Raw genomic sequence first — 26,682 nt, forward strand, 5'->3', positions numbered from 1 at the left:
GTACCTTTAGAAAATGTTCACTTCTCTGACCCACCCAAAGTTACATAGTTTACTTTTTACATATAGCAGATATCCTCTTACCTGTTTCACTACATTTATTACATCCTATCTTCCTGTCTTTTTTCCTCAGAGGGTTCGCATGTGTTCCAGCGCGTTCTGGAGCTGCTGTGCGACGCTGTCCTCCTGTTGGGCGTCAGCGTTAGTGAGCTAGTCTGGGACGATCGCAGCCTGGTGGGGACTGAGCTGGCAAGTCAACAAAACACAACTCACACAACAACGTCTTATGTAGATAGATGAATGGCATACACATCACTGGAAAAGGGAAACTGGTGGGTTGGCCTCGAGACAATTTTCACCACAGACACACATACGGCATACGGCACTCAACCGTCACGGAGAATTGTAGACGGAGCTGAATGAATTATATAAGGGTTACAAAGGCTTTTCTTTACACTTACAAAGAGCTTCTCACACACACACACACACACACACACACACACACACACACACACACACACACACATGCTTTACCATTTGTCTGTCCCCTTGGGGTTTTCCAAGCACAACATTTTGTATTATTAACTGTCTTTATTTATTATGTGTATAGTCCTTATAAAGGATTGTGTTAAACTTACGCTTTTTCTTCTTCTTTTTTTTTTTACCATGCAGCATCATTTGTTTTCCTCCTGGCTGTTTAAAGAGTATGTTTCTATGCAGTGGGGTTTATACACTTGTCAAGCCCAGGCCCCCGTGGCCCTCTGCTGTTTAATACATGCCCAGAGCCTTGCAGCCCGAGAACTGTTTTGTCATCTTTATGTGGAGAGCAGCTTTTGTGTACCAGACCTCTAGGTTTTCTCCTATGGGAATGGGTCGAAAACTGTTCTAGCCAGCCGTGACAATGCACAGGGCATCTACTGCCCCCTGCTGGCGTACATCCCCTATTGTTCAAATTCCACTCTTCCCCTAGAACAAAGTGTCTGAGAATAGATTGTTCCAATTTATTCATACTGAGATAGGGTGGATCTGTATCTCGTCCCAAAATAACCCTGAAATCTGATTACATTCATTCCTCACCCCTGCAACGACCAATTTTTTCTCTTGGCTCACAGCCAGTAGCTGTGTGTGTATGTGTGAGTAGTGAGCACATGTACGTGTGCTGTTGCGTTTGTGTGCGCACGTGTGTGATCTCGTCTACATTTCTGTCTGTGTGTATTTTAGAAGGAGAAGCTGCAAGCCTGCATGGAGATACTGGGGGATATTCTGAGCTACCATCAGAGCTATTCGGCAGACATTTCCCATAGCGCTCAAGTTCATCACAGAATGGCATACACAGGCACTGCTATATTCACCATTAAACTCCTGCAGACCATTCTCCCTCCTGAGAAGGTGTGTGTGTGTGTGCCTGTGTGACCAAATTACAATGTTTTTTTGCAAGGTTTTCTGTGGTTACTCAAACTCAAAAACATGTAGTTAATTAGAGTTCTCAACTTCACACAGGCTAGTGACAATCTACCAGCAAACACAGCAACGGCTATATTCCACCTATGCTTGGACACGTCTTGGGGAAGTTTATTACCCAGCATGCAAGAGGCAGGAGTGGCCTACTTGGAGCAGGTGAACTCAGACAGCCATGACCTGTACAGGAGGGTGACCCGCGCTGCCCTCTGGATGGAATCCACTTGCAATTTCATCAAGGAAGCACGAGCTGAGGTATAAGCAGCATGTCACACACAGTAAGCCAAAAGAACCAAGTAGCTCTGCAGTTTACATGGCAGTCATATTTTACAGTAAACCAACCTGTACTTAACTGATACTGGCATTTCTGTATTCATTCATTGATTTATATTCTTCATCAAGGGTGAAAAGAACTGGCTGGAGTTACTGGAGCTGGCAGACCAAGCAGTAGGCGGTCTCCAGTTTCACCAGCACTTGCCCATCATCAAGGAATGTCTTCACATCTGCTCCTATCTGTACGATAAGAATCATAGCTTTTCACAATGTGAAAATACTAACTTTTTCTGTTGCTTTATACACAAGTTTTTTTGTGCCATTTTAAATTTCTTTGGTGGTCTCCTCACCAGGTGGACTTTCGAGCAGCCCAGTCCCCTCCTCAAAACAGAGAGCCAGAGACTTTTCCTCAAGCTGCTGTCCCATCCCTTACAGCCGGTCAAGACGGAGACATATGCATGCACTTTAAACCTGGTCAAGGTCAGAGCAATGCCATCCTATTTGGACAGTCAGTGTTCATACCTGTAGCAGCCAATGATGTAATAACAGTCGATAACTTAATTACTGAAAATAATGTAATAATTCTTAATTTTTTTGATAGTAAAAGCCAATAATGCAGTTACTTGCCAAACACATTATACAATACAAATACATTAATGCATTACATTAACCAATAACATTAACTTTAACCAATAACATAATCACTTTTTATTTTAACATCCACCATCTATCATACATGGCCACATTTGAATTGATTTGGAACTCATGAATGAGAGCACTTGTGTGAGAACAGCGATATTTTATGTTGTGCTTCAATGTGATTACGTGACACCTGCAGGACTGCCTTGGCATCCATAATGTCTCAGGGCAAAAACCAGGAGACTGCAGTGGAATCAACTTCCTTCTCCACCACAGGGTGCTTTATGAAGTAAGCACTTTTGGACTCCAGGACTCTGCAGAGAAGGTAGGAAAACACACGTCTGTTCTACCTGTATTTTTATACAAGAACCAATCTGACTGTAAGACATTTTGGAGCGGCGCCATTCTAGCCACTTGTTTTAATGCGTAAGTTGTTTACGTCATGCTTAGAAGTAGGAACAAAAAATGATATCTCGATATTTTTGTGGGTTTTGCGGATAACGATAATTGATTAAATTTGCATCTTTCAAAAATGTGAACAGGCCTCTTTAAAGTTGGGTAAGTTATACAACATACATGTAGCCTACACGGGGGAGTATAAGTACAGGGATATATGTGTATTGTGTCTGTTTTTATAGTTTTTTTTAACACCACTTTAAGGTCATGCTAAACTGTCAGGGTACACTGGTGTCACGTAGTTTAGACATTTAAAAGGCTATCACTTACAGCACTTGCTAGTAAATGTTTTATCAGGAGTGCCTTTGTGAACTCAGCAGTTTACCTGTGATCTATAGGTGAACGTTGCTGCCAAGGATATTCTGCTATTCCTGCTCAAGGGACGATTGACGATGACAGCCTCAACCTGGGACAGATTCAACGAGGCACTTTACCCGGTCATGCCCATATTACAGGTGTTGTGCTCTCTGTGGAGGCTGTGTTGTGTTTGTACTGCGGAGCTCATAAAGTCGCATCATGTTGGGAACTTATTACATTATATTTACGGAGCGTGGGAGAGGATGGTGTATGTTCTCTCCACAAACAAAACAGCTATGATCAAAAGTGCAATTTTAGCACTCTTGGACCGCAAAAGAACTGCTTATTGAGTCTGCCAGTGAGAAGAAATGCAGTCATTCTCTCATTTACATATTCTGTGTTATATTGTTCCCTTTTTTTTGGGTGGGAAAAAAAGCCAAAACAAGCTTTTATTAATTGTTCTGTTTCAGGCAACAGAAAGCCTGGAAATCTCTTCATGAATATACATGAGATTTTGACTAGGCTGTCAAGTGTGATTTAATTCAAGGAGGCCATTCAGAGATGGGCTTGCCATGTCAACAAGAGATGAGATCAAACCACCCGTAATCAAAGCGATGCATATTTTATTTACTGTTGTGCTACTTAGCTGGAATTCCCCGTTGTTCCCTCATTGTCTGGCAAGGCAGTCAAATAATTGTGTGTTTGTGTGTGTGTGTGTGTGTGTGTGCGTGTGTGCGTGTGTGTGTGTGTGGTGCAGGGTTACGCCAGCACTGAAGAGTCACTTGGGAATTGTGTCCTGCTGATAAGTGACATGTCGGACGTGGCAAGAGACAATGCGTTTCCAAGCACAGCCAAGCTAAAATCAGCTCTCCGGCTCCTTCTCACAAAACAACCCACGTGAGTCTGGCTCTCTGGGTCTTCCTTTTGTCAGTGTTTGTTTTCGTGTCTTTCTGTGATTGTTTGGGTTTTATGTGCCTTGGCCCACATGTGTGCGCCGCGTATCCGAGATGTGTATTTCTCTGTGATGTAACGTTTCCTCTGTGTTCTTTTGTTTGTTTTCGTGAAGTTGTTTTGAAGTTGGTTCCTCAGGGTTTTTTTTTTTGTGAACCAGACAAACACCTGAGGGTCTAAATATTTTGCTCAACAAAAGTGATGAACAGTATCACCGCTGTCTGTTGCTGTCAGCTGGTGTGCTCATCAATTCATCTAAATGCTCTATATGAGGCATGTGTGAAACGGCTAACCCAGTCCCAGTCTATGAATATTAATAGGAAATGAAAACCAGACACTGGCCAGGAGATGACGAGCCCTGGATCATTTTGACAAAAGCTGTATCAGTACCATTAATGCTGACTGAAATCTTGCTTTTTAACCTAAATAGAGCTTCTTCTTTTTTTTTTTAAATGTATCTGTCTTTAAAAACTGTGATTTTGAATTAAATATTTGAATTCCAAGTTGTGCGTAAACTCTGCTTATTGCATTATTTACAGTGTGAGAATAGCAGCAGTGCAGCAAATCCTGCCCCACCTAACCAGCGGCGGAGATGCTAGCACAGCCAGACCCGACCTGGATCAGCCGGTGATCTCCTCACTCACCAATCTCTTCTGCCTCAGACACCCTTTAGACATCGCGCTTGACACCAGCAACAAGTCTGTCCTCAAGGTATACATTAGTTTACACAGAGAAACCAATGCACACTTCGATACACAGGTGTGCACAGGCAGATAGGTGTGCTTTTTTAATGTGTTTTAATCAATGCGGGCCAGGTGGAGTCGGTGGAGAAGCTCTATTGTATCCTGTCCTCAGACACGGTTGACATCTCCCTGAGAAGATCGGCGGCAGAGCAGCTGTCTGTAGTGCTGCAAGGTGTGTAGCCTCATGAACTCTTCTATTATTATTTAATGCTGAGTCTCTTTGCCCTGGTCTACCTCTGTGCATTTCTCTCTTATGGGCTGAGCTCTGTCAGATCAGAGTACTTGTGTAGAGGGAGGCAAGTTTTAATGGGAAACACTGACTGGTTATTAGGCTTCTTTGAACTCCTGTTTTTCTACTTTGTTTTGTTATAGTTGTTCCCATCATGGACTTGCAAAGCCGTAAAGGGGATTGTCTCACTGCAAAGTGTACAAGCAGAATGCACTTGCAACCAATTAACATCCCTCAAATGGTCGATTTGAGAATGATATTGAGCTTTTGATAGTCCACAATTAATTTTATCCCCCTAATTATCAACCACATAAAAGGCCTGAACAGAAATCTAGATGACGCTTTATGCACTTGACAAAGTTAAAAAACAACTTTGTTTTGTATGTGAGAGCTCTTATCTTGTAAAAAGCAGAGTTTGTGCTTTCCCACCACCATATGTTAGACGAGCATGAAAAGCAAATACTTGAAGATTATGCAAATGTTTTTTGTCAGTAATATTGAATTGTTCTCGCTTCCCTGCAGACACTACAATGCACGCGGTGCTGAAGACTCTTGGAATAACAGACAAAGTCATTTCTTTTATTATGGAGAGTGTAAACGGCAACAAGGTAAAAATAAACCTGCGTTTGCGAAGAGAAAAACAGATGTGTTCTGAGCCCTGTATATTAAAAACCCTGTATCACATAAATGCAGTTCCATGTGCTCCAATTTGTGTGCATGTCCTCCTGTTATATGTGTTTATTTGAGTACATGTGTTGCCAGTGGATGTAGAGGAAAGCCACTGAGGCGTGCATGATGGAAGGATGAAATGACCTGTATTAATAGTGTCAGACAGGCCCTGGTTAGCTCTTGCCCTCTAGTAACTGCAGTCTGCTGATCATTCCCCTTGAATCAGAAGCTGCTAACAGTGGTAATAGTCCAGTTTGGCTACATGGATAATGACATGTCTCGGCTAACAAGTGTGTATATGATGGTTGGCTGCTGGTCATATATGTCCCAACCTTCCGTTGCTCAATTACATCATTTGAGTTCAGCGTATGTGAAGAGGACAGTAAAGAAGCCCTTTGCATTTGTATGTGAGAGATGGGGGAGACAGGCGGAGTATATGTGTGTTAGTTTGTGTTTTCCCTCCAATTAAACAGAGAGTGCATATGTTGCTGTTCTCCCCAGAGCTTTGATTGCCTGCTGGAGCCTTGTGTGTGTATCCTGAGGAAGCTGGTGTATGCTGATCCGTCTCTTCGGCACAGCCTGGCACAGCGCAACCTCCTGCTCCTCACACTGCTCAGGGGTACGTTCACAAGACAACTCATTAAGTAACAGCTACACACGTTGTGCTGCACAGGCCCGGGGGCACATTCTCAAAAGAAAAAAAGATGACAAGTCACCCGTTGATGCATAGCTTTTAACCATGTTGTCACACCGTAGTAAGTGGCACATCAATGTGATGCAACTTGCTATGGAGCTAAGCTCGATGCCCGCATTGGGCTTATGGTTATATATCTGTGATGCCGTGTTTGGTAATCTTTAACCCCCATTGTGTTGCATAATTTTTAGCTAAATTGCCAGTGACCAATTTTAAATTAAGATAGATTTATTTTGAATTTAAAATCTTAATTATGACTCCTTGTTTATTTGTAGATATATAGTTATTGCACAGTCTGATATAGTCATGTACACTTTTCAGTGCTTTATTGAGAGTTTTTATTCAAAAATATGATGTCACAATGCAATTTCAAATTAAATTTTTCATTATGTAAACTGTCTTTGTTGTGTCTTCTTCATAGCATCCTTGTTATTAAAGGAGAACAAAGGCAATGGAAGTGAGATTGCTGTCCTGATGAGTTTATTGCTATTTGATGAGATTGCCAGCATTGAAATATGGTGGGTTTATTATTCTTCTCTTTGAACTTTCCATGCCTCCTAAACTAAATGTGCATCTGTCAAACATTTCATTGTACTCTCTCAAATTTCTTTGTGTGTGTGTCGGATCAGGTCGGACCAAACCAGATCAGATGTGGCCCTCACACCGTTCACCCTACCGCTGTCAGTAGCACGCAGGTAAACTCAGCTTTACAGTCTTGTTAAGATCAGCTGTTAATGCTCTCATGGGCCATGTATTTTTTTCCCCCCTCTCTTCAACTTCAACTTCAAAATATGAATGACAGTTTTCTCTACTCACAAACCCCCCCCCCCCCCCACCTCCCCCCCTGCACCAGGTACAACCTCCCATTCCAGGCAGCAACTCATCACGCCGTCAGCCCGTACTGCTGTGTCCTGCCCCCTGCCTCTGACCTCCTGACCCTGGCCCCCGCACGCCAAGCCCTGCAGGTGGCCTGGAACACCGCATGGCATTCTGGGATAGACAACCTCCTTGAAGAGCTCCAAGGCAACTCGCCCAATGTGACTGAGTGAGAACCTTAATGCTTCTTACTCTTGTGCATGTAGTTGGATATTAACATAGTTTTAAATTATAGGTCAAAGTTGACCAATATCTTTGTATTAAGAGAACCTAAGTTGACCTTCACTGTAGAATAAAAACGGGCATTTTCTTTGCAGTTATTTGCCGAAATGCATTACATCCATTCAACAGTTTTTTGTTTATGTAAGAAAATGTGCATTGTTTTTATATAATTGCACAATATAATGTTATGGTTTGAGTAAAGACATTTTGCATGTCATAGAAATTGACTTTAAATATAATTCCATAGTTGGATATTTTAATCAAAGAAAATTCCCGCTACACATCACTCTTATACGATGTTCTCTCTAGTGGAGAATCGCTGTGAAGAATTGGTTTCAGAGCCTCGGAATCTGTCTTCATTTACTTTTAATGTGACCTAATTTAAACGGATGAGAATGTCTCTCACACTGTTTTAAGCACCTTGATGAAAGCAAAGACGTTTAGAGCCGACTATGGATGGATCAATCCAGCGGAAACTAAATTTAATACTGTGCTGCAAATGGGAAAAGAGTGCCTAAAGATGGATTAGTCAATGAAAATAGAATAGATAGGGTATCTATCGTCTTTTCAACAAAGTTCCACATCATTTTTTTTTACATATTGTTTTGGCTTAATGTTGAGTACTGCTTGTTAATTGTGGCTGGTATGCTGTCTGCCTCTGCATCAGCTTGATTTAGTCGAAGGCAATTCCCATAAATGTCTCCTCCCTCCATATTTGTGATACATATGCTTGTTAATGCAGTCATTCGTATGCTTATAAGGATGCTACCTATACAATACACTTGGCACCACATCAATAGTCATGTGATTTGATTTAGAATATATATATACACACACACATACTGTATATATAAACTAACTAGTTACATTTTTCAGGGTTTGAAGACTCTTGAAAGTTTGGAAAATGCTTGATTTTAAATCTTGTGTTTTCAAGGTTTAAGTTTAGTTATCTTAATTAGTCAATTTACACAAGGCACATTAAAATTCATCTTTTCGCATATCCCCTCTCAAGTTACCCCACTTCGAGGAGGTCAGAGCACAGGGTCAGTCATAGTACAGCGGCCCTGGAGCAGTTCAGGGTTAAGTGCCTTGCTCAAGGACACAATGGTAGAGATGGTGGGACCCGTATATGTAACACCAGCCACCACTAGTTTTACAAATAACACCCTCCTGTCTGGTGCCGGGGATCGAACCAGCGACCTCATTGTTACTGGTCGGTCTTTCTCTAGGCCATCCTACCACGCTTTGTTTCAAATGTCCTTGAAATCTAAACACATTACGATACCTTCAATGCTGACTTGGTCATTTTGTTGATTGCTTAATTTTGTTTGGTTCCCTACAGATTTCACCCCGACTTGAAGCTGTCTGAAGCCCAGGTTGTGTCTCTGCGGGCTGGGCACCCTCCTGCGGCGCTGCAGGACTGTATCCAGGCCATTGCCACCGCGGCGGGACACAGCTCTGTGACCTCGGCCCTGGCCAGACTCAGCCTCTATCTGCTGATGGACAGATTGGCCCTCCCTCACGTCCCCACCTACAGCTGCAGAGACACTCTGCACTCATTCACTTGGCAGACAGCAGTAACCAGGTACACTGCATACTAATTCAATTAAACAAGTCATGTAGGCTCGCATGGAACTAGACAAGTCAGTAGATTTATGTTTTGTTAAGGTTAAATGAATTAAGCAAAACTACAGATGGAGGTCATTACATTCCCCTCCAAGTATGCCATTGTATATTACTGCTGCTGCCAATCAATGCTTGGAACCTAATGTTTTTTCTATGGCTCAGTATGCATGGTGTGGCCTTATCTTTTTGTCTTGTTTTGAAGAATTGAAATGGATTATTAGCGTTTAGGGCCCTTTTTTTGTTCAGTTTTTTAAAATAAATTAAAATGATTAAGATGTTATTCTTGAGGCATAATAATAAACAAACATACATTTTTGTACTAAAATGTTGTCTTTTGACAATTTAAGAAAAATATGATGAGTGAATTAGAATTTGAGCTAATTCCGCCATGTTCTCTTCCTCTTTTTTGTGACGGTCTCTTCTTGGTCCATTCAGGTTTCTCCAAGTGCGTCCCGCTTGTGTTGAGGATGAGAGGTTGCTCGTGGGCATTGTTAGGTTTTTGAATGCCTGCTTCAATCAGATACAAACCCAGTCTGCATCAGACCCAAAGGATGAGGATGAGGACCTGCGCTGGATACTTGAGCTGCTTCTCAACCAGGTAAAAAGAAATCCTCAGCACTTTCTGTACAGGCAGCAATAGAACAACCTCACTTCAATTGCCCTGAAAGGTATAGTTTGAGATTTTTGAACACAAATTGTTATAGGTTACAGTGTGGTTGGTTGGTAAAGATGCACCAACGTTACATATATGGATCCGGTGGCATCAGATCAGCCATCTTGTCGACATATTATATTATCTTTTTCATGTGTATTACCTTTGTGTGTATGCACTTGTGTATGCACTTGTGTGTGTGTGTGTGTGTGTGTGTGTGTGTGTGTGTGTGTGTGTGTGTGTGTGTGTGTGTGTGTGTGTGCGTCACTGTTTCCCAGTAATCCAGTTAGGCTCTCTCCTCTCCCAACACAGCAGGTTATTTTCCCTGTAATCAAAACTTGAATAAATCACACGCTTTCAGACAAACCAAACATTACTGTCTCATAACGACAGAAAAATAGTATCATGGCGCACCGCCTCAGACCTGCGGCAGAGATTATTTCCTCAGCTTTTCACAAAAAAAACCTGGAGTCACATCTTTTGCCTGAGGAGAAGAATAACCACACTGTTTTAGTGGGAGAAATACTTTTAGGATTTAATCAGTCTCACCTTGGCTTTCTCATTAATGTGTGTGTAAACAATAAGCCCTCCCCTGGCAGCCAAAGCAGCCTCAGATTGAATGCCTAGTAGGGGTAAAGCAGCTCTATTTTGCTCTTTATGTAATTACTGAGCTGCTTTAGGAACATCTGTTGCTCTCTATCTTAAGAGGGAGGTGGTTCACTCAAATACACTCGTCAGCCTCCCCTACATCCTTCCTTCCATGTGTCTGTTCATTTGAATTTTGGAAGATCAGCAAATACATTTAAGATGTATTATTATTGCCGCATAATCCCTGTGAACAAGGGGGGCTGGGCGTTAAAACTGTGTATGCAGTTAACAAAGTACAAGAGGGCAAAAAATGAAAGAAAAAAAAGAAAAAACGCCAAAGGTATTTAGAATTGCTAAAACAAGCATTTACAACGGACGGAAATTAAGTTAAAAAAGGGGGCAAGCTAAGAAAAATGTGAATGAGGATATATCCAAAACAAGGCCATACAAATACATAAACAAACCATGTGTCAATCATCCAGGAGAGCGCTTCCCTTCTCAATTTGCTGCTGGGCGTGGAGACCCAGAGCTCTACTCAGAGCCCAGGGGAGCTGGAAGAGGAACTGAAGAACCACGTCAGCCAGAGACTGCAGAGGGAACTCACCAGCTTCTTTAACAACGTACTCCTCCGACTCACACACACCACTGACAGGCAGGCAACTCTTTCTAAATATTGTACTATAGGTATTAGCTGTAAGGTAAAAATAAAACAATTGTCATGCGTTTTTTATAATGTTGAAGATAATCTAATTGTCTTACAGTAAACATACAGTACTAGTGTGCTCAATTCTGCATTAACAATAGGTGAAGCTCAAGGCCACAGAGGCACACTTGACCTTCCAGGGCTGTTTTATCTGCTATCAATATGCCATAATTGTACATTTATGGAAAATATAAAAACACAACTAGCCTATGACAAAAATTGGTATGCTAACTTTCACTATAATCATGGCTTTTTTCCTCTCTTCCCTCCCTCCCTCCTGTCTTGTCTGGCTTGCTTGTTTCTGTCTATCCAGGCTATGTCTGGGATTAGCAGGCCCCTTCAAGAGCCAGCTGGCAGTGCGCTTGCTTCACAGCCTCCGGGTGTCCGACGCCCCGCGTTTCTACGGCCTCCCAAGTCTGGAGAGGACACTGCAGGGCATGGTCAGCCTGACCGCCCAGCCAGGCTGGAGCTCCCACTGCCCAAGCCTGGAGCCCGTCTCCCTCTGCTCCAAGTACCTCAGTGGGCTGCTGGAGGTGGGTGTGTGGCACGTGTCTCTATCAGTATGTGTGCATATGTTCATGTGTTGCCCGGGCATATGCGAGCGTTCTTACCCTTTCACTAGTGCCGAGACTGCCTTACGGAGATGAACAAAAAGGAGAAGGAACAGAACTTTCTGAGGAATTAATTAAAAATTAAGCAGAATATGGTTATGGGACATGAATTGCAATAGGTAAAAAAAACATCTAATTGATTACATATGCCACACTGTGAAGATGCTGATGAGATTAATCAACCTTGCTTATTCCATCTGTTCAATTGTTCAACAGTCCATAAAACAATAGCGTAACACTGGGTAGACCAGCTTGCGCAGCAGTCCTCAGCACAGAGGCATCCAAACCTTTATTTTTGATTGGGAATGAAGACCCCTGTGGAATAATCTTTCCTGTTTACACAATACCTCTACCTTGTTCATTTGGTTTGGAGAGCTTTCATGGATATAAATTAAGATTAAATGAAGGTTCAAGGTTACTGTTTTTCTCAGTCAAAATCTCTGGTGTCTACTTGATTCTCCATGATAACCCCCACCGTCTCAGCCGTCTGACCCAGCCCTCACCTGATACTCCCCGACACTCTAGTGCCCTAAAGCTCGGCAGGCCTTTGGCTCCTCTCTCTTCATTTGCTCTTCAGTGCGGTCCCACATCCTGATGGCACATCAAAGCAAAATAATTAGTCTCCGCTGTATTTAGCTTTCCTGTGGATGCAGTGAGTTGCATGACAAGTGTACTGACTAACTCAGAAACCAAGTGCTCTTTGTTCAGTCTTTGGTGTTAAAAAGACAAAAAGAAAGAAACTGGTACGTAGCCACTCACCAAATGACGTGCACTTCTTTCAGCTACTGTACGCCTTTGAGAAATTCTGTATAGAAAGCGTTAAAACATGTTTTTTTTTTTGTTTTTTTAACACTGTTCTGCCCTTTAATTTAATGTTGCCAAGATAATCTGTGTCCTCTGTGCAGGTGATCTCCTCATTTTATGTCGAGTGGGGAGGCAACTCCCTGTCTTTCATGGGGAAAGGTGTGACCAAGAATGCAATCATTTGTTTGCTTCACCTGTCTCATGAGATGATGGCAGAGAACAAGGACAAGGCAAGTGTCAACAATGTGTTTTACTGCCAAATACCAGTAGCATGGAGACTGACTGAGTCTATGTCCTTCAGTCAGACACTATGCTACTCTAATAAAATGTTTTCCAACCGAAAACAATCTTTTCCCTCTTTTTCTGTTTTGTTTGCACCAGGACTTCATATCCCAGTGGTCTTTGGGGAATGAGGCCGCTGCTGAGGAGGCTAGTGCCTCTCAGCTGGGTTTGGCCTGGCTCATCCCATTGTGGGTTGACCGAGATCACGAGGTACGGACAGTCTAGCCTCCCATTTTTTTCTTAAGTTCATTAAAATTCAAACATGCTAATCTATTTACAATTAAACATATGTATATTTTATGTATGATTCTACAGTCTTCAATATTCAGCTGATCACTATTCACTCTTCAGTTCACACTTCACAAACTCTCTCTGTCATAAAATTAAGTTTCTAGACGCTTGACATTTTGGAACAAAATGAAACCCCTCAAGACTTCTGCAAGAAGTCATAGATAAAAAGAAGCACATGACAGCTTGTCGTTGTCTGTCTCCAAAAATAAGTTCCCTCCACAAGTCAGTCTATAGGCTCCATTGACAAGATATACTCTGTCTTTGCCATCATCAACTGAAATGCTAGTCTAGTGTGAAGAACAAGCAGCCTGGCCAAATTCACATTTAATTTCACTTTAGATTGGCGTGCCATAACATTAGCAGCATCCATTTTTTATTTATTTTAATTACTACTTTTAGTCTCTGGGTGTATATATACACCTACACACAATCTGTCTATTCCAAAGTTTTTACTTCTTTCCCTTAAACATCCAGCCAAATCCATGTCTCCCCCTCTCATGTCAGGTGAGGTTTGCCAGTCTGAGTTTGGGCTCAGCTCTGTCCTCGGTGGCCAGCGGGTGCCAGGCCCTGTGTGCCAGCTGTCAGAACATCAGCGGAGGTCTGTGGGGCACGTTGCTCAACATCCTCCTGGATCAGCAGGAGAGCAGCATGGTCCGCAGAGAGGTACCCTTGTTAAAGCTGCCACTAGTAGTGTGCCCATAGTGTCTAGTGCAAACCAAGAAAAGATGTTGTCCCCATCGCTTACACAGGATCAGAGTCCTGAAGATGGAAAATATAAAACAGCTAAGATGATTGAAATGCAATCTGCTTCATCCCATTTCACTTTTCATTTCATCTATTTTCAGAACATTGGCTGGTATGTATTACCAGCCAAATTCAGGCAGATGGCACTGTTGCTGATGCAGTCTGACCTGACCCAGTATGTTTTTTTTTATGGTTTGTGTCCAGGCTGCGTTTATCCTGCAGAACTTGCTGGTGATGCCCATGCCTGCCAACGCAGAGGAAGCCAAGGACTCCCAGTGGCAGGTCAGCAGCTCTGCCAGACAGTTAAACAGCTTTAATAGACCATGAGATATTTTCACTCTCATCTGTTTCAGTTGCTTTTCGTTTCTATCTCTCTCTATCTCTCTCTGTTCATCCCTAACTTGGCTGTAGGGTATAGAGCACGGGTGTCGCTAGGTTTGAAGCCCTCACATCCAAAATAATTAAGTTTATATCTCTATCAAAACAACAACAGCTTCTTCATTTGGTGCGTCATCTCTCATAAGGAAAGCTGTATGTCAGAGATGGAAACAAATATGTTTAAAGCAAGGCTCTTGCTCTTCACAAAATCTTGGCATGATTGCCATGCAGGCACTTTTATAAATGATATGACTGTCTAACACCTTCCTCAACTAAATTTCAATTAAATATTAAATGTTCAATATTTCTTCTATAGACCTAGTCAAGTTCTGATAAACTTAAACCCAGCTGGATTCTACCTTCAACTCCTCTGTCATTTTTCTCAATAATGTTTTGTCAACATCTGTTATTTTTGCCCTGTCCTTATGAGTAAAAGCCAAACATGTACTCATTCTTCTTGCAGCACCCATGTGTCCACGATGAGGTGTCAGGCGTGTCATTGGTGGGTCTTCCAGCGCTCCAGGCTCTGCTCTACCACTGTCAGTACTTCCAGCACGTGGCTCTCTCTGCCTCCAGTTGTTACCGAGGCAGATACACTTTCCACCTGCAACCTGGCGCCACCAGCGGACCACAGGAGAGCAGTTCACTCGGTCGGGTTTTATTTTTATTTATGAACATGTGGGTTCTGAAGTTGAAGAGATTTTTTCCCCTCCAGTGTAAGCTTATGAGTCATTTTTGTTCCTACGCTTGCCTAGATTCTGAGAATTCTCTGTGCTTTTGGAGGTGTGACCCACCAGCACCCACTGTCAACTCCAGCAGACCTTCCAGCTCCCTGTCCACTTCCAGCACCATGGTCAGCAAAAAAAGCTCTTGTGCTTTCAGGAAATAAAACAGCTGTGTGTTCAGTCAAATGGATCCTCACATCTTCATGTTGTCTATTACAGATAGGAGGTTCAGAGCTACACACCCCTAAGTTTCCCTCCCCTTTGGGAGTCTCAGAAGATACCCCTGCCAGCCGACTGACAGCTCAAGGTACAGACAGAAAGAGACAAAGTGTGTCTGTGTACGAGCGTGTGCACATGTGCATTCACAGTAATAGTAACACATCAGTGTTAAGTTCTTCATTCCATATACACCTTCACATTATTTTCCTTTAAGAAGCTTTCAACCTCATTGTGGTTAACTGATTATTATAAACTAAAACCATTCCTCACGTTTGTGTATTTCTATTTCCATCTTCAATTCAAAAAGTAGAACATTATCTGGTAACGTGCCCGAGTTGGATGTTTTTGATGATGTGCTCACAGTATCTGCAGTCACAGACAGACGTGACTCAGACAGTGTGTGAGCCATTGGGGAGGCGCCTCTATTAGCTATCAATTGATGTGTCTGGCAGGCCAGAGTGACACAGACACCAGCGACTCAGTTACCTCCCAAGACTCCCGACAGGGCGAGCCCTCTGCCGGCGAACCTGTCGTCATGGTAACTCCCGACCTAATGACGGCCCACTGTGGCCTGCTGACTAATCTGCTGGCCATCCTGCCAGAGTTCACCCTCGCTGCTGTCCAACACAACCAGCTCCTCCGAGCACTGGCCAGGTAAAAATGCCCAGAAATCCATTAAAAAGACATTTTAACAGTATACATTTCTAACCTGTCATTTATTCTGAAATGTGTAGGAAATGGTCGATTGATGTAAAAATAGTTCTTGGTTTGACAAGTGACTGTTTCTGGTTGTTTCAGTGTAAAAAAAATAATAAAGAAAATAAACACTCTTTAATATTTTTGTATTTTAAAACAAATTATAGTTTAAGACGATGTGAATAAACATGTGTATATTTTATTCCATAGAGAGTGCATGTTAATTGTAGCCTTCTAGCTAGTTTCTTGCAAACAAACTTTTTTCCCCATCATCTTTCTTTTCTCCCTTAGTCTGGTGGAAATTGGGCCCATTGAGAAATGTCTGACGGAGCTGAAGACACCCAACGTCCTACCAGGAGAGAGAGAAGACATCAAGGGCCAGGTGGGGAACACTGTGATCGACAGTTCTGAAGAGTTTTTCAACTTTTTGCCATTATGTCTTATCACAAAAAACGTGGGTTGGTACAGTAGAGTGCTGCTGCTTCAGTGCAGCGCTAGGTTGTCTGAGGGCACCTCCAGATTTTTTTGTGTGGGTGGAATACTCAACGAGCTTAACCTCCAAGCACACCATTGTTTTTTGCAGCTTGGAAAAATTTGCTTTTAAAATGGAATAACCTTTTCTCCCCTTACATCCATTTTCAGCTGTTCTCTAACCTTAGCTTCTCAATAGAGTTGTACAATCTGTTTCTACGTGTGTATGGTTCATCTTTAAAATGTTCTTCCTGTGTGAGTGTGTGTGTGTATGTGTTTGTTTGTGTGTGCGTGCGTGCGTGTGCGTGTGTTTTTCTAGTTTGTCACTCTACTTCAGTTCCTGTCCAGCTTCTCTAAACTGCTGCAGTCATGCGTCTTGGTGAGCCGGGAGCCGATTGGCCAGATGGACTTCCTGAAACAGCTGTTAACTACACTGGTGGCAGTGCTCATGCTGGATGCCAAAGGATTAGGTTAGGACCTCATGTTGAATTCAAGTTGAAGTCATAATCCTGAGCAAATAAAAGTGGCTAATAAAAGTCATACAATACTTTTAAATTGTTTTCCATATTCCATCTTCTATTTCTTTTTTGACTATCAGCACTGCTTTAAATTCCAAGCCCATTCAGACATGGATTGGTTCAACACTGTGATCTGTGTGTGGCGTTGTGGCTGTCTCGTGTCATCAACTTTGTGACTCACTCTTTCCCTGTTCAGATGCAGGTACCCGGGACGTGGTGTGTGTGTGCTGGGCAGACGTGTTTATGCTCCTGGCTAGTCTGCTGAGGAGGGACAGCTCAGCAGTGTACCCATCTGTCTCTGCTGCGCTGGGGAGACGCTGGCGGACATTCACAGGTACACACATACTAGGCTGTGTGTGTGTGTGTGTGTGTGTGTGTGTGTGTGTGTGTGTGTGTGTGTGTGTGTGTGTGTGTGTGTGTGTGTGTGTGTGTGTGTGTGTGTGTGTGTGTGTTTGTGTGTTGCAAGTGACAAGTGACATTATTCTGGTTTATGCTTCAGAATTATCCATCTATTAATGATAATTTCTCAAGAATAATAATAATGATAATTTCTGAATGATGATTTATTTTAAGATGACATGGTAAAATTGCATTGTAACCATGTGTATTAACACCCCTGAGCAGATGCTAGGATACTAGGATAGTATAATTGCATCCTGTCCTTGCACTACCTCTACTCCTCCCACTACTCTTCCTCTGTGATTAATGGCACAGCAGGGAGATCTGATGGGTCCAGGAAAAAGATGAATGCTGAGACTTTGTGTGTCTATTCATGTCCGTGCGAACTTGTTTATTGTATCTGGGTGTCAGTGCATACATTCAGATGATTAGTCTGTTGTCAACAAGCACATTCAGCCTCAGTCATGGACAAATATCTAGAAGTCGAGGGATTTGTACAGTGGATTTGTCAGTCTGTTTTGCTGTGTCATTCATGAAATAATAAAAAAGTTATTCTCCTACCAACTCAACTCTGTGTGTCTGCAGGAACATTATCAGTGTGCGTGAATGAGAAGCCAGCACAGCCTCTTCTTCACACGGTGGCTCTGCAGTTTCTTTCTACTATATTCACAGAGGAAACCAAGAGTCTGGGCACAGAGGTCACAACCTTAGACTGTGAACATGCCAACACTTTGTCTGACGTTGTGAACGCTCCCTCAGCCAGCGAGCTGTGTGAGCTGTTACTGCAGGTACGTGGCGATGGCCATCACTTTCTTAGCACATACACTATATTGCCAAAAGTATCCGGTCACCTGCATTGACCCGCATATGAATTTAAGTGACAGACAGAGTTTGGTGTGGATGAACTTGACTGGCCTGCACAGAGTCCTGATCTCAACCCGATAGAACACCTTTGGGATGAATTAGAGCGGAGACTGAGAGCCAGGCCTTCTCGTCCAACATCAGTGTGTGACCTCACAAAAGCGCTTCTTGAAGAATGGTCAAAAATTCCCATAATCACACTCCTAAACCTTGTGGAAAGCCTTCCCAGAAGAGTTGAAGCGTCATATTAAACCCTATGGATTAAGAATGGGATGTCACTTTAGTTCTTATGCGAGTCAAGGCAGGTGACCGGATACTTTTGGCAATATATTGTATCATTAACTTACTTCTACCGATCAAAAGTTTTGAATCACCTGTTATATTGATTTTATTCTTCTCTCCTTCAATAATTTCATATTTTAAAATAGATATAAACAGTATAATTTAGACAGAAAATGTATTAATGACATTAGTTTAAGAACATTTAAATTATAAAAACTTCCATTTAGTCAATGTCCGCACAGTTTTCATAATTTTTTCCCCCATACATCTAGTCCAGAAAGTCCTAAAGCATCACGCCTATTAATTCCAGCTTATAATTTAATAGTTATTTTGACACTGAAACAGGAAGCTGTTCCTGTTTAAATCTTCACAGCTTTTGATGTTAAGCTTCCAATTTATTTTACTGTTTCCTCGTATTCTTATTTAATTGTTGATCAGATGCATCTTTGTTACTCACAGCCTTTTCAAATGTCAGTTTCCCTTTCCATGTACAAAATCCTTCTTTCTTTTTGTTGCAAACCCTTCATACAAAATAACCAAATTAACGTGTTTGTGGTTGGCAATTCCAAACTTTTGTATGGCAGTTAATGTTGATGGCAAAGTTGTAAGAAGTCAATCACTTTTGACCCATCATCTCAGAGAGTGTCATTGTGTTTCCTCTTTGACTGCGGATGACAGAGTTTTGAGAAGAGGACCCTTCAGGACCCTTTAAAGAAGCAGACAGGCAGGGCTCTGATGACACTGCTAGCCTGCAGTCCCACCGCTCAAAACCATGCTGCCAAAGGTGATTCCCCAAACGCCAGGCTACAGTCACAGTCAAGTTGTCACCTGTTACTCTTTGAGAAAAATACTCTTTGGACTGGGTCACTAGCTTCTTGTTTTGTGGTTCAGACACATTTAATAGTTTCTTCACATTAACCTTAACACTTTGAACCTCTTGCTTGACCGCAAAGCTTACAAAACACTATCTATTTTGTGAAACAGTGCTTGCCAGGTGCTCTTGTTACATTTTTGAGAGCTACCTTTGTGTCAGTATAATCTAACTCTTCAGTTTTATTTGTAGTTAACAAATGCAATGTTTCCATTCTGAATCATGTTTTCTTTCTCCAGCTGGTCTAATTGACAGCTGTGTGGAGCAAATGAAGCAAACTCACTCCCAGCTCCTCCTGGAATCAGTCCGACCCGGCAAAGCTTCCCACCGCAAAAAGGTGAGCAGAGTCTGGCTGGGAAATGACCTGTCTCGGTGTTTCTGTGCTGTCTGCGTATTTTCCCATTTTAGACAGACTACCAATCTGAGTTGTTTCGAAAATGTTCAGGTATATCTGTTGTTGTTTTCAGCAGGGAGACCCCTTGCTGTTATGCAGCGGTGACGATGCAGTAAAAGGGTGTTGTCGACACATTTAAAACATATTGCTCTTTGTTTTGTCGTTGTGTATCATCAGGAAGAAGGCTATTTAAAGGAAGTCAAGCTGACTGCGGAGATCCTGCGGAGTGCTCTCTACCGCAACGACGAATGCAAAGTGAGCCTCTGCGTCTGCCTTTTCATTCCCCCACTGCTAATTGTTTTTTAATGGAACCTCAGAGTAGCAATGCTGCGCCTCTAGATTCACCTAAATGTGCACGCCCCTTCTAACATCGCAGCAAGTTCAACTTCTTAAACCCTGTAATGGCATTACTTAGGGGGCATATTAGCGCAGGTTTTTTTTCCTTAGTGGTCTCTTTTAGTCACTGGTGGTATCATTGGAGTAAATGTCATGGGAGGTTCTGCTGCAGTGTTTACCCCACCATTATTCTCCTCCTCATGCAGACTTTAAAAATATTGTAGCAGTTCTTGTTTACTGCCATCTGTGTTTGTGCTGTTGTGTGAATCAGGGTTTCTCTGATGTATGTTATTATTACTTTTACTCAGTCAGTGTGCATCTATAATCATGTACATGCCTGTATGTAGGCCTTTTTTCAAAATTTGCAAGTGTGTACGTGTGTATAATCCATTTGTATTTGTGTGTGTGTAGGCGGTGGCCACAGATGCTCGCCTAACACTGGCCCTCTATGCTCTTTGGCCTTGGTTTCTATTGGACGACCCCACCATGGAGGCGGTGCTGGAGCTTCTGTGTGTCTATACGGCCAACTGCACTACAGGTCAGTTGGTGTGTGTGTCCGTCTGTCTGTCTGTCTGTCAATCTCATGTGTTAGTGCAGGCACTGTGCCTGGCCTTGTGCCTGCCTATCGCCTCTGTCGGCGGTTAGCAATCTGACAGAGTCACACACACACTTCACACTAAGACTCCCATTGTCCTCTGTAATGACCGCTGAGCAACATTGTGCCTCACTGTATCAGACCAGCGCCTGCTTGCCTGCCAGTCACAATGGGCACAGTGTCAAGATTCAGGGATCAGGCTGCATAGCTGTGTCACTCCATGTATGGCAGCGGGCTTCAGAACAGTTGGAGATGATGTGCGGAAGAACAGAGCATCTCTGTGTTGCCTGAGATATTGGTATTCCATCATGCAAATGTGAGGTGTGTGTGTGTGAGAACGGGAGCAAAATACATTTTGAGTAGATGGTACAGTAAGGAAATATTACTTTGATAAATGTCTCGTGGTCACTTTGATCTCTATGTGTGAGGGTGACTTGTGTAGTTGTGCAATGGAAATCAGTTTCATCAGGATGTTTCATGTGCAACAGTTTCTGTGTGTGTGTGTGTGTGTGTGTGGGTGTGGGTGCTTTTTGTGTATCTCCATGATATTTACCAGTTCCTCAGCAGGTGCATGTGGTCTGATCTACACTCACTCACGCTTTAGACCTCTCATTTGCTCAAGCTGTGAAGCACCAGAAATCAGGGCACAGAATTTCCCTTAAGTTTAAGCGAACAGCAGGTTGTGTTCAGTCTGCGTGCAGCCAGGCTCCTTATTACACCATCCGCCCTCAGGCTACCATTTGTTCTCCTGAGACTGCTACATGTTCTACCGAAAGCTTAATCTCCAGTCTACCTCCTTCATCCCAGCCTTTGTTTACACTGCTACATCAAGTCACATTGTTGTTTTCTTCTGTACATCTACAGTTTGCTACACCTCAATATAGAATCATTCCTATATGGATGCAAAAAAAATAAAAATGCTTTGAAATTTGTAGCAGCAGTTGGAACTCCTTTGACGTTTTGAAGTATATCCACTATACAGCCGAGCTCCCTTGTCAATTCTGTGCTAATCCATCTTTCTTGACAGGTATTGAGATAACCTCAGGCTAACATCAGCATACGCCTGTTGCTGTATGTCACATTTCTAGGATTAGCATAAGCAACAAGCTGTCATGTTCTCAATTAGGCAAATAGTGTCAACAATCCATGTCTTGTTACTGCTCTCCGTTTTAACCTTGTTAATCTCTGTTTGTGTAAAGAATTTTACATTTAGAATTAGAAATGTCAGATTTATAACGATGTGCATTTGTTGCCCAAAGAGAGATATTTCTATTTGCATCACTTGTCTCTGTTTTATATTTGGGTTTAAATTACAGAATGGCCTTGTAGTAGAATCATTTTGTAGCCATCGCCTCGGGCAAAATAATTTCCCTCCCAACCAAGGAGTCACAAGATGGTGGTTTTCATCATCAGTCAGAGTGATTTTGTTGTATATCAAGATTAAAAGAGGTTAAAAGATAAAGAACTACATTAAAAAAAAATAAAAAGTTTCAGCAGTGTTTCGAAGCTATTTGATTTTACACATGAGATCTGAGAACGCTCCAAAACTTGTCATTGTGAACTATTGGGTATCTGTTGGCTACTGCTCTCGCTCTCTCAGCAGCAGCCTCTTTATCATTCCCGCTAAGGGGCAGTTTACGCCTGTCTTCCTACAAGAGGTCCACTCCTCGTTCATTTTTGTCATTTGGGCTAGACAGCATTCACATCAAAACAAGCCATGCATGCACCCAGGCAGAGATGTTTTGGTATAGTGGGCAGACAGCCGTGCAACCCCGACGGCTCAGGGTTTGTTTTTTGTGGCTCCTGATGCTGCTGGCTGGGCAACTAGCTAGCTTTAAGATAAACAGAAAGAATCAACCAGTTCCAAGGAGGAGAAGAAGAAGAAGAGTGTTGCACTGTGTTTGTATTTGGTATTTATCTTTGTGGTAAAAATGGCTGCCATAGGCTACCACCAACAATGCGCAAACAATACTGTACAGTACAGAGCTGCCAGAGATATTACAAAAGCTTTTCAATGATACTTTCACACCAAATAGATAGATTTAAGCAACTGTTTGGTTTTCAGAGGTAAATTATTTGAGTAGAAGACATAGCTGCACTCACAATCCATCACACTGGGTATGACCATTATCCTCAGTGGAGGAAGATAGAATAGTTGTATTTGATGTTATCACAACCACGTTGATCAGCAGTACTGTTGATTGGCTGCCTCAGGGTCAGGAAATAGGCTTGTGGACGCTGCATCACACTTTCATTATTGCTCTTACTTAAGGGTTAAGGTTTGAAAATAGTGTCCTTGGTCTGCTTTGCTTTGTAATTATTGTGGATTAGGCTCCTGCCTACACAACCTAAGATTGATTTATGTTTTCTTTTCAGCGTGCAGTTCTCTTTGTGGCGGTGGCCCTGGTGTTGCATCAGGATCAAAAGGCACCCTTAGTAACACTCTGACACACTCTGTCATGAAGCTGGCCTCGGGGATCGCCCCAGATAATAGCCCCATCCAGAAGCTAGCCTTCTCTCTGTTGGCCAACCTCGCCATGTCCCGCGACTGCAGAGGGCTCCTGCAAAAGGTACAAAACCTGGCACACAGTGCGCACACCGTTGTTGTGGATAACATATAGCATACACAGAATTTGAAAATAATGAAGACAATAATAGATTACTTAGTGATGATTTATTTTGTCAGTGGGAGACATGAAGGATTTAATTCAGAATGAATGAGGTTACCTAAATGTATGATAGCTAGTTTTGGAATAAACCTTTTCAGATGAGCCAATTCAAAAGTGCATTTTAACTGGCTGTGAAAAACATTTCACTAGTTCAATTATTTTAACTCAAGTGAGATACTCAAGGGAGATATTCAGTGTTACAAAATAAAAAAAACAATTGTAAGGCACTGGTTCTTACCCGTACTCACAGGTACTCTATTCTGTCTTGGAAATATTTTCTAAACTTGTTAGCAGCTCTTAATGATATGTTCACCAGTCTCTAAAGCCTCTATTGCTGTCATTCTCAGAATAATTTCCTGCAAGCCTTCCTGTCGGTGCCAATGCCTAAGGCTGGTGGCGTTAAGGCTGCGTCTGTAGCCTGTAGCGGTGGTAGCCTACTGGGCCTGTGGCTGAGGCTGCTGGTTAATCTCTCGTTGGCCGAGGACGGCCAGCAGAGTATCCTTAGGGTGACCGGAGCCCTGGAAGTGCTGGCAGACCTGGCACCGCACCGGCGCCACGCACTGCTCACCCTCCACAACCTCTGCTTCTGTCCTGCCAACAAGCCACACGTCATTGCCAACGGTATGGGCTTTCTTGGAGAAAAAATTATAGATACTGGTCTCATGTGCTTTACAATGAAGTTGCAGCCAAAAAGTGATTAGCTTAGTTAAAAAAAGCTAGCGAGTCGTTTCCACCTTGCTTCTAATGCTAAGCTAACCAGTTCCTGGCTCAAGCTCCACTCTTAACACACAGACATGAGAGTGAGAGTTGTATCAATCTTCTGATTCTACAAGCAAAAAAAAGAGTATTTCCAAAAATTACAAACTGTTCCTTTGACATTAAAACAAATCATTCTGTGTCGCATCAAAGGGTTGTCAGCACCCATACAAAATGAACGGTTAAATCTCTGAAAAACTTTGGTGCACTTCAACTTCTTCTTGGCTCCCTGGTCCAGAATTAAACAGTTTGGTTTAATTCAAATTGTCCTCATGAATCCTTCCATATAAAACTGTAGGCAGTCTTGTCAAGTACACAAGCTGTACCAAGCTGACTGTGCTTGGTCTGCCTGCGATTAAACAGCAGAGATATGTTAACAGGTCGCTGGTTAATAATGGTCGAGCTTCTAGCTAATATGATTACCTGAAGAAATATATACTGTTTGTTCTTATATCAAAAGTGCTTTTCCTGACGGTTTGTTTTGGAGTCCTTGTCCTTGTCCTTGTCTCCATGTGTTTAAACATCACTTAACACAGCTTTGAAAATGAGGCAAAAGGTTTCATTTAACTAGTATGTGTTACCGCTGGAGCAGATACGACTATCCTAATTGAAGCCACTAATAATATTCATGCTAGAAAATGACATATAAATACATTTTAGAAGACATAAATAGATAAAAATCATACATTTGTAGGTTTAGTTTCTACTATGATATGGAGCAAGTTACATTTAAATGGAGAGTAAGGAGAAGCCAGTAGGTGTATTAAGATTTTTGATTCAAAGACACATAGATGAAGAAAGGAGAGGAAGTCGCTGAGAAGAGAGAGTGTGGCCCCCTGTGCAATGCAAGCTGTAGGTGGGAGTTGTGGGTGCAGGTGGGTGTAATCTGTCATGTTAACACGTTTCTGTCTGCTGTGGAAAGATCACATTTCCTGTGTGTTGTGCATACGACGTGTGAAATGCATATGTGTGATTCGGCCACATTGCCACAGTCACATTTCCTATGAATAGGTGTAAATTTGACATTAACGTTGCTGTGAGGAATTGGGAAAAGACCCAAATAATTGCGCACTGTATACTATCCGTCTTGATCAGGTATAATCATTTTAAAAGGTTACTCTTCTTGTCATTCTGAATGTATAGAATGTATAAAATAAAAAAATATAACTATTCAGGATCTAAAAGATAATTAACTGCTTTGATTAACCTGTATATCTTTCTTCCAGACCAAGCCATGAAGGCATTGATCTGCTGTCTGGACAGTAAAGACACAGAAACACGCTGTACAGGAGCTTCTGCACTTTGGGCACTGCTCCATAACAATCTGAAGGTACACACACACACACACACACACACACACACACACACACACACACACACACACACACACACACACACACACACACACACACACACACACACACACACACACACACACACACACACACACACACACACACACACACACACACACACACACTCTCTCACTCTCTCACTCTCTCACTCTCTCACTCTCTCTCCTGGTCCTATAAGGAAATCTGTTTAAAAGCTTCATTGTCTTGTCTCCATACTGAAAAGATGAGCAACCCCTTTACCTCCTGCTTATAAACTGGGAAAAAAAGAGAAAGAAATAGAATTCTCCTCTTCCTAATCTGTCTTTCTAATTTCCCCTTTAAAGGCCAAGACAACTTTGAAGTGTCCCTCTGTTCGATTGAAGATTGAGGAGGCACACACCATCTCTAAGCAGGGTATGCATTTATTCACTTTGATGAAGGCGTATTAGCGACGGTCCTGGCGCTTAATCTCAACATTAAGTCTTTGCCTGTTTACACTTTTGCTTTTTTCTCTCCCTATAAACCACAGATGCAGAGAAGAAGCAGGAGCCTATGAGTACCTACCTGTTGAAGTGCCTAGAAAACCTCTCCCAGCTGCTAAATACCTGAATGTATTTATATTGTTTATTTTGTATCATGTTTTATACCTATCAAATGTGAATTAGATATTAAAGTGCCAAGTGGCAAATTGTACCTACTCTCCTATAGTCTGCTTTCACTCAAACCAATGAACAATAATCAGACTTTTGAGGTGTTGTTTTTTTCAAACCGTGTAATTTTTTTAGGAAGTGCATCAGTTGTGGCTTTAGGTGCAGCTTGTGGCTGTGATGGTGTTAAGCTGCAGTTCCACAGTATAGCATCGTGGTAAGTTAGTGATAACCAACAGAACTCACTCACAGAATTTTCACACTCAGTGAAAACGTTATGTTTTCTGGAATCAACAAAAAAAAGAGCTGTGCCAGCTCTTTTTTTTAGTGAGTGTTGTGAGCGTGCTAACTTTTGATGGGCACTAAACACAAAATATATAGCAGAGGCTAATAAGAATTGTATTATTTTTCATAATGGATTCACAGACATTTTGACCTGATGATGTCACTAGATATGGCGTCAAAGCAAATGTCATCTATGTAAATGTCATGGTAATTTACTGTATTGTTGAGGTATTTCAATAATAAACATCTGAAACTCTTGGTGAAGCTATAGAAAAAGTAAGAGGCTCACCAAAGTTGGTAGGATTCATCCTCTGGACACCACTAATATCTGAATGAAATGTCATTGACATCCAACCAATAGTTGTCGAGATGTTTTAATCTGGACCAAAGTAATGGACCAACTGAGAGACGGACTTTCCAATCCTGTCAAGATTTCATTTA

General features: G+C 42.1%; 1 protein-coding gene across 1 annotated transcript in view; it reads left to right on the plus strand.

Annotated features, from left to right (window-relative positions):
- The window catches only part of rttn (rotatin), a gene marked incomplete at both ends in the record, with an annotated part of 33,556 nt that extends 7,638 nt beyond the window's left edge, over positions 1-25,918 (plus strand). The window contains 40 exons of the mRNA XM_080050303.1: positions 131-246; positions 1,219-1,386; positions 1,498-1,710; positions 1,858-1,970; positions 2,082-2,208; positions 2,567-2,692; positions 3,162-3,278; positions 3,878-4,017; positions 4,611-4,782; positions 4,887-4,986; positions 5,566-5,651; positions 6,214-6,331; positions 6,828-6,924; positions 7,036-7,101; positions 7,260-7,451; positions 8,847-9,089; positions 9,566-9,728; positions 10,853-11,022; positions 11,387-11,606; positions 12,590-12,718; positions 12,870-12,980; positions 13,566-13,724; positions 14,010-14,087; positions 14,647-14,833; positions 14,939-15,036; positions 15,128-15,215; positions 15,580-15,781; positions 16,115-16,205; positions 16,614-16,764; positions 17,009-17,146; positions 17,797-17,999; positions 19,033-19,138; positions 19,465-19,562; positions 19,797-19,874; positions 20,367-20,493; positions 22,927-23,120; positions 23,567-23,840; positions 25,202-25,305; positions 25,654-25,723; positions 25,839-25,918. Coding sequence (XP_079906429.1) covers positions 131-246; positions 1,219-1,386; positions 1,498-1,710; positions 1,858-1,970; positions 2,082-2,208; positions 2,567-2,692; positions 3,162-3,278; positions 3,878-4,017; positions 4,611-4,782; positions 4,887-4,986; positions 5,566-5,651; positions 6,214-6,331; positions 6,828-6,924; positions 7,036-7,101; positions 7,260-7,451; positions 8,847-9,089; positions 9,566-9,728; positions 10,853-11,022; positions 11,387-11,606; positions 12,590-12,718; positions 12,870-12,980; positions 13,566-13,724; positions 14,010-14,087; positions 14,647-14,833; positions 14,939-15,036; positions 15,128-15,215; positions 15,580-15,781; positions 16,115-16,205; positions 16,614-16,764; positions 17,009-17,146; positions 17,797-17,999; positions 19,033-19,138; positions 19,465-19,562; positions 19,797-19,874; positions 20,367-20,493; positions 22,927-23,120; positions 23,567-23,840; positions 25,202-25,305; positions 25,654-25,723; positions 25,839-25,918 — 5,513 coding nt within the window. The remainder of the gene's footprint in view (positions 1-130; positions 247-1,218; positions 1,387-1,497; positions 1,711-1,857; positions 1,971-2,081; positions 2,209-2,566; positions 2,693-3,161; positions 3,279-3,877; positions 4,018-4,610; positions 4,783-4,886; positions 4,987-5,565; positions 5,652-6,213; positions 6,332-6,827; positions 6,925-7,035; positions 7,102-7,259; positions 7,452-8,846; positions 9,090-9,565; positions 9,729-10,852; positions 11,023-11,386; positions 11,607-12,589; positions 12,719-12,869; positions 12,981-13,565; positions 13,725-14,009; positions 14,088-14,646; positions 14,834-14,938; positions 15,037-15,127; positions 15,216-15,579; positions 15,782-16,114; positions 16,206-16,613; positions 16,765-17,008; positions 17,147-17,796; positions 18,000-19,032; positions 19,139-19,464; positions 19,563-19,796; positions 19,875-20,366; positions 20,494-22,926; positions 23,121-23,566; positions 23,841-25,201; positions 25,306-25,653; positions 25,724-25,838) is intronic.
- Between the last annotated feature and the right edge of the window lie 764 nt (positions 25,919-26,682).

The sequence above is a fragment of the Ammodytes marinus genome (assembly GCF_949987685.1).
Source record: "Ammodytes marinus genome assembly, chromosome: 21".
Classification (NCBI taxonomy): domain Eukaryota; kingdom Metazoa; phylum Chordata; class Actinopteri; order Uranoscopiformes; family Ammodytidae; genus Ammodytes; species Ammodytes marinus.